The sequence below is a fragment of the Sarcophilus harrisii genome, chromosome 2 (genome assembly GCF_902635505.1).
Source record: "Sarcophilus harrisii chromosome 2, mSarHar1.11, whole genome shotgun sequence".
Classification (NCBI taxonomy): domain Eukaryota; kingdom Metazoa; phylum Chordata; class Mammalia; order Dasyuromorphia; family Dasyuridae; genus Sarcophilus; species Sarcophilus harrisii.
The window spans coordinates 476,966,451-476,974,275 of record NC_045427.1 but is presented as its reverse complement, the minus strand read 5'-3'; the positions used below and the strand labels follow the sequence as shown (position 1 = coordinate 476,974,275).

Genomic DNA, 7,825 nt, shown 5'->3' with positions numbered 1-7,825 from the left:
GTATATACCTACTTGTTCATATTATGTTATCCTGGTGTTAAGTTGCTATAATCTCTTTGCTAATATTTTATTTAAGATTTTTGCATCAATATTTATTAGGAAAATTGATCTATAATTCTTTTTATCTGTTTTGTCTCTTTCTGATTTAGGTAACAGCACTTACATCTGTATCATAAAAAGAATTATGTAGAACTCCTTTTTCACCTATTTTTCCAAATAGTTTATATAATATTAGAACTAATTGTTCTTTAAATGTTTGGTAAAGTTCACTTGTAAATCCATCTAGTCCTGGAGAGTTTTTCTTAGGAAGTACACTGATAGCTTGTTCAATTTCTGAAAAATAAAATATTTAAAAAAAGAAGAATGTGGAAAGAATCATAAGACCTATTGTAAAGTATGTGAGAACCAGCAGAACAATTTATACACTAAAAACATTGAAAAATGAATAACTTTGAAAGACTTAAGAACTCTGAACTATACAATGACCAATAATGATTTCAGAGGATGAAAGATGAAACACAATGTCTACCTCTTGACAAAAAATTGATACTCAAGGTGTTGTTATTATTGTTCAATTGTTTCAAGTGTGTCTGACATTTCCTTGACTCCATTTGAAGTTTTCTTGGCTAAAGATTGGATTGTTTTTACAGATGAGGAACTAAGGCAAATAGGATTAAGTGATTTACTAAGGGTCACACAGCTAGTAAGTGCCTGAGGCTGTATTTGAACTCAGGTCCTCCTGACTAGAATGAAGCATGTTTTTGGACGTGGTTGAAAAAAATTTGGACATTGTTCTGCTTTACTACCCTGGCTTTCTTTAAATTCCCAACTAAAATCTCATTTCTATAGGAAGTTTTCCCCAACCCTTCTTAATTCCAGTATCTTCCTTGTGTTTCCTATTGTATTTCCTATTTATTCTATATCTAGCTTGCTTTGTGTATATTTATTTGTGTGTTATCCTCTCCCATTAGATTGTAAGCTCCTCAAGAGCAGGGACTATCTTTTGCCTCTTTTTGTATTTCCAGTGCTTAGCATAGTGCCTAGTAGATACTTAATAAATGTTTATTGAATTGAATTAGCTACTTTATTTGTTGCAAGAGTTTTCCTTTCCTTTTTATGTATGACTTGACATTTGTTCATTGAAAAAGAAATGTTAATTGACAAAAAACAGAGGTATTACCATGTTTTATATGATATGACCAGGATTGAAATCTATTGTTTATTCCAAAAGTTTTCATGTTGCATCTTCTTTAGTTTTCTGATCTGTAAAATGGAGGTAAAGAAGACCTACAGTAACTACCTCATAGGGCCCCATCAAATGGGATGATGAATAGAGAGTTCATTGCTACTGTTGAATGTAGAATACATATAGAAATGCATTTCAAGTATTGAATAACCATCATAAGACTATGCTGATAACAGCACCTTTTAATGTATTTAATGCCTCTAATTACTGAGTGTCTGTTCAATCTAACAAGTAATTTTATTTATGAAGCTCCTCTGTGCCAAGAATTATCAGCCTGTCATATCTTTAATATCATGAATGGGAGAAACCCTGAGTAAATTTCACCGTTAGTAGTGAAGAAAGGCAAAGAACCACTCAGGAGCCTTAGATTTGAATTCCAAATATGCTACTATCTTTGTTATTTTTGTCAGCTCAGACATGTCATGACTTCTTTGCCGCTCAGTTTGCTCAAAGAAAAGCATTGGCAGGGGGCAGCAACCTACAGGCTAAGGGCCAAATCCAGCCATGGCCTGTTTTTGTAAGGCTCTTGTGAGTAGAGAATGTTGGGTTTTTTAAATTTATATTTTATATGTTTATATATTTTATATAAAAATTTATATCTTATATATTTACATATTTTATATTTTTAATTTATATTTTAAATGCAAAATAAAACTTTATTTAAAAATTTAAAAACTATTCTTAGCTCATTGTTATGCCTCAGTTCTCTTTAACTGTTCTGACTCAGTTTCCCTAAACTAGTTTCCTTTGTCTCAGTTTCCTTAACTGTTCTGTCAAATCCCCTTAGTCGTAAAAACCCACTCTGGTCAGTTAAGACTGGGAACCGTTTACTCTAAGGTTATAAATTGCTAGCAAGATAAACAAGAGAGCAGAACTCCTGTTCTCAAGAATTTACAATATCCCTCTAAAATATTCCAAGATACCTCACTGACATCTTTATCTCTGGGTATTCAGACATCCTGTCTCTGGGCTTTTAGGAGTTATAGTCTCCCCCCAACTTGACAGAAGCCTTCCTGCCTTTTTGGGGGGTCTTTGTCTCTAGGGTTATTTAAAGGAGGGGGCCGCTCTTATTCTTTGCTTCATTCTTTGAGATGACAGCCCTGGGACCAACATGGATTCCTTGGTCCCAGTATATCTTTATCTCTATCTGACTGGATAATTTGAGACGAGAGTCCTGTCCAGTCAATTATACTCTCCAATTAATAAACTATTGAAAACTCTCTAATCTCTCTCCTGCCTCAGTTTCTCCAGCATTACATCATGAGCCATACAAAATTTAAAAATCACTAAATTACCCAGAAACTATGTCTCTCAAGACTTTTAAATTATTATTTATTTCAGATTAGGGGAGATTCAAAGAGGAGGAGATGGCGGGGGAGTAAGGAAGGGAGTGAAAATATTAAGGAAGAGCTTCCTAGAATTGGTAGAACAGGAGAAATAACTCTCAAAATTATAGAGCTTTAAGATTTAAAAAAGCTCTGAAGTGGGCAGGTATAATTCTCCCCATTTCATGGGTAAAGAATCTGAGATTCATAGAGCTGTTGTAAAGAAAGAGTTCCTAAACTCTTGAAACAATATAGACATGGGAGCTTTTGTGATCTCCAACTCTTTTATGAAGATCAGTGGAAGTAAAAGATATTAAGTCAATTAAAAAAAAATTAAATATTTACTGGGTGAAGGACACCATGAAAGTGTTTTCTAAATCTTATTAAAGTGCATAACACTGCTCACCACTAGTTATTATTGTTATTATTTATTATCAGAGTAGTTAGGACATTGTAGCTTTTACATTTTATGCAAGACTCAATTTGGGGAAAGAAGGTAATTTTTGGCCGAGCAATTTCCCAAACATATACCTGATTGCATCATAAAGGAGCCGTCATGCCCAGAGCAGGCCTGAGGTCAAAGCCCTCCCCATAGGTAATAAAGTCAGACTCGGCTTCAGTTCCCCATTCCTCTGAGACGCAGCTCCAGCCTCCTCAACCTCCATCCTCCACAGTCATGCTACTCGGTTGGACCCTTTTCCTCCTGAGCCTTGCGCCTCTGCTCATGGGTCAGCAGCCAGACTGCGTCAGTGTGACTCCGGCCTTCAATGACACCATCCTAGACCAGGTGAGTGCTCTCCCTTCCTTGCTGAGGTTGAACTATGCAGAGGGAGGGGAATGGACAACCGACCAATGGCTGACTGCAACTCTCAGAACAGTGACCCGACCTTCCCGATTTCATTGAGCCAGAGAGTTGTGGGCCCTCCCTTCAGGTAGGGGAGTTTTTAATTCTCCTTGTGGCTCCCTTTTCTCATGGCCTTTCCAGAGTCTCCATTGGGATAGAAACAGAAGTCTTCCTGCCGATCCCAAAGCTGCTCTGTCCTGGCTCACGCCTGGATGCATCAAAGTAGCCTGGTCCCCAGCTCACCCTCCTTGGCTGGCAGGAGGATGTGATCAGTACCTACAGCAGGGTGGCCAGGGTCTTGGGCAGCACTCACAGCTCACAATTACGTGCCCGGGGGCGGCAGCCAAGGTGTCCCCAGGAGGAAGAAGTTCTTGGCTCTGATTTTGGGTATTAACAACCACTGTCTGTTGTCTCTCCAGTTGTCTGGCAAGTGGTACTACATCGCCTCCGTATTTGAGTTCCTTCCATACAAAGAAGAGGCCCAGAGTCTCCAGTCATCTTTCTTCTATATGATCCCCAATAAGACAGAAGACATAATTCTAGCAAAAGAGTACAATACCATGTAAGAATTCCAGGAAATTGGAAAAAGGTGTAATGAAAAATCAGGTCACTTCCCCTCCTTGATGTCTTAGCCTATTCTCAACTCCAGGTCTTCCTCTAGTGACGTGGCAGAAAGACTAGAAGCCCTGGCAACTGAAGAGCTGTCTAAAGTCCTAACTCAGCCACATATCAGATGGGCAGGGCTGAACGGGTCCCTGCAATGATCTGAACTTCAGATTCTTCACCTATGAAATGGGGAGAATTATGCTTGCTCACCCCAGCTTAGTGTGGGGAAAACATTTTTAAATCTTAAAGTTCATAGCAGTAGGAGTCATTTCTCCTGTTCCACATACCACTTCTAGGTAACTCTTCTCTAATATTTTCATTCCCCTCATCTCCTTAGTCTCCTCCCTTTTGAATTTCCCTATCCTGCAATATATGATAATTTAAGAGGCTCTGGATAATTTAGTAATTTTTTAATTAGGCCAGCAGATTACTAATAAAAGGATGGTCATTTGGCCATCCCTTTTAAACTAAAAAAAAACCTCTAATAGCTGTGGGGTCATTTTTGTATGTCCTTTGAAAGAGTAGTTGTTCCTGAGAAATGGAAATCAAATTGAATTAACACAATGGGAGATGTGGGTTATATGAAAATGAAGGTCTCAGGGTGCATGACTTAGGCTACTTATACCTTAGTCAGAGACATCAATTGCTGCATCACCTATCTTGATAATAGGGACCTTTCCCCAGATCTGTCTGAGCAAGCACAATGACTAGGAATATACCCATTAGTCCAAAGTTAAAATTTCTTTTATTATCTGATTCGATCTTGGCCTGGGTAAATCTCTAAGAGATTTCCCACACTGGATGATTTCTACTTGAGGAAGTAGAAAAGCTAATACAATAATTACTTTTAAAGTTAAGAGAGAAATATTCATTTCTCACAACTGAGAGGAAAAAGACCCATGTTGTGGCTTGACTCTCTCTTGGGCTTTGTGGAGGGCTTGGATTATATGACTCTGATGTTCTTTTCAATGGATGACATTATATGGAACATCTCTTGTTTTAGTGGTGACAAGTGTGTGTATCAGGACTTTGAGCTCCCCTTCAACAGAACCAATGGGACCATTTTTAAGATAGGTAAGATATCTCCCAGGGCCCTGGGCTGAGCAAGAGATGGTGGGAAGGCAAAGTGTGGCTTCTGCTTAGCCTACAGGGAAAGACTAGGGGCAATCAGTGGATTTTCTATTTCTCCCACCAGACTCAACTAAGCAACATTCTGCCCAAGTTGCACTGACCCAGGACCTGAATGCCCTGTATTTTGTCTACTTTGCAAATGGAAAAGTTCGTCCAGGATTGGCTCTTTGTGGTACGTTTTCTTCAGGGAACCCAGGTGAAAGCAAATGGCAAGAGATGGAGGTTCTGGTACAAGAGCTGCTATTTAATACATGTGGGATCTGGGGCCCTTCTCAATCGTGGCAAACGGCCAGACTAATCGGTTTCACGGGTGTCTTAGGGCTCCAAATCCTGTGTGCTTCTTCCATGACTGCCTGACACCCAAACTATCCCCACCCTCCAAGGATCTTCTCCCTTTGGGCCCCCAACTCTAACCTCCTGTCTCTAGCTCTAGCCCATGAACCAGACCCCTCTATGCTTTCTAAACTTCATTGCTTCAGTCCCCAGTCAGAGTCCACTGTTCACTTCCACTACTTACTGCACTGTACTATGCTGTTACTGGCTACTATAATCTCCTTGCCGTGGCTTTTTACTGTTCTTGACGCTCCTCTTTCTACCTCCCAAAGTTCGGACCCAGAAAGCCTCTGAGGAGCAGCTGAAAGAATTCCAAAAGATGGCCAAGTGCCTGGGCTACCAAGAGGAGGCGTTTTTGTTCACGGATTCGAGCAAGGTAAAGCTCGGAGGCTGGAGCAGAGGTCAAGCCAAGGAGGCAAGGGGGATGGAGCAGGGTCAGTGACATAAACCACCCCATGCTTTTGATCTCTAAGTCTGGCAGCTTATTGTGAGGTGGGCTGGAGGGCAATCAAACAAATAAGCAGAAGGTCATTAATTAAGTACTCCAGGTGCTGGAGGTACTGCAAAGCAGTACATAGACCTCATGCAGCAATATGTTAGACTCCTATAAAGCAGACACAGGGTAATCTTATAGAGTCTGGGAGACCGGGAGAGACCTCAGGAAGAAGGAGATGCTGGAGCTGAGTGTTGAGGAAAATCTGAGAGGGGAGGTGGGTTCTGGGCAGGGGTACAGCAGCCAGGACAAAGAAAGAGAGCAGAGATGAAGGGTTATGTGTGGGGAGCAACCAAAAGGAAAAGGATAGCTGACTAGAGAGTGGCAAGGGGAATAATGTCTAAGGGAAATCAGGAAGGTAGAATGGAACCACGTTTCAGTAAGCTTTAAACACCCAAAAGTAGAGTCCATTTTTGATCCTAGAGGTTATAGAGAGTTTGCTGAATGGGGGAAAATGATGTTTGTACCCAAAGGAAATTCACTTAGGTGGCTGATTGTGGGGAAGATGAAGTGAAAAGGGGAGAAATTAGAGAAAAGGAAACCAATTAGAGGCTGAGATGGTGAGACTTGGGTAAGGATGGGGAGAATGGAAATGGAGAAGATGGCGCAGAGACTACTCAACTTCAACTATTGTTGAAGTAGAATTGGCAGATCTTGTTGCCTGGAAGAGGTGAGGCAGAAAGAAGAGCTGAAGGTCCTAAAGTGGCACAATGAGGGGTCTAGCAGACCAGGCAGGAGGAGATGTCCTGGAGTAGCTGAAGATAGAGGCCTGAGATGCAAGCCCCTCAAGATGCAAGAGGTTAAAAAGAACGTGGTACTTGGGCCTTCTCTCCTGGCCAAGAGATTGATGTGCCCGGGAAGCCTGGACTGGATGGAGCCAATGATCTTGCTCTCCCCTATGCTGGACCAGCAGCCATCACTTTGGGCTGGTCAGTATTTCCAGCTTCCAGGATACGCTTCTTACCTAACTTTCCTACCTTTCCCACCAGGATAAGTGTGAGCCATTGGAGAAGGAGCACAATCAGAAGGAAAGAAAGGAAGCCAAGGATGGATTCAGGACAGAAGAGCTCTCCTAGACCAGAATGGCCCTGCTCTTCTGGGACTCCCTTGTCAATCAACCCAGAGACCAGTTAAATAAACACAATCACTTTACTCCAAGCCAAAGCAACTTTGAACTTTTATTTATTTACATTCCATTGGTTCCCAACCAACATTTGCATTATGATGTAATTAAGACTTGCCCCGGGGGACAAAGCTCCTGCAGGAGATAAGTGGCTGGCATGAGATCTAGGGCACTGGATTTGGAATCAGAGGAAAAAGGAGTCTAATCTTGTCTCAACTTCTGGACAAGTCCTTTTCACTTTCTGGATCTGTTTTCACAAATATACCAAAATTAGATGCAAAAATCACAGTTTGCTATCTAAGGCTACCACCTGTTCTGAATCCTATGACTAAAGCCCAGCTCTGGGCCTGGACCTTGAGGGAAATGTTGCTTAACCTCCCAGCATGACTTAAAATTAGTGAAGAGCAGTTTTATAGGGTCAGAGTTAGGCTTGATTTAAGGAAAAACTTCCTATGTTTCCTCTCTGAAAACCTATCCAAAAATGGAATGAGGGGCCTTGGAGGGAGCGGATTCCCCTTGCGTGGAGAACTCCAAGCCACTTGGGATGACCACTGGTCTTATTTTAATGGGGATTCTTTTCAAGTACCTTCATCAGTTGCTCTAAATAACCCCCAGAAATTCTCTAATTCTATTATTTGACTGACTCAGAATTCAATTTTGGCCATGAGGCCACAGTAAAAATTCTGTTCTCATAATCTGTCCCTCTGTTGAGATTTTTAAATCA

The 7,825-nt window shown here is 41.0% G+C and overlaps 1 protein-coding gene across 1 annotated transcript; it reads left to right on the top strand.

Annotated features, from left to right (window-relative positions):
* Positions 1-3,232: 3,232 nt before the first annotated feature.
* Positions 3,233-7,142, top strand: ORM1 (orosomucoid 1). The gene is made up of 6 exons (XM_003759098.4): positions 3,233-3,358; positions 3,835-3,977; positions 5,025-5,095; positions 5,217-5,324; positions 5,758-5,861; positions 6,968-7,142. Exons 1-6 carry the CDS (start codon positions 3,248-3,250, stop codon positions 7,052-7,054), a joined length of 624 nt encoding a protein of 207 aa, XP_003759146.2. The 5' UTR covers positions 3,233-3,247; the 3' UTR covers positions 7,055-7,142.
* Positions 7,143-7,825: the final 683 nt, after the last annotated feature.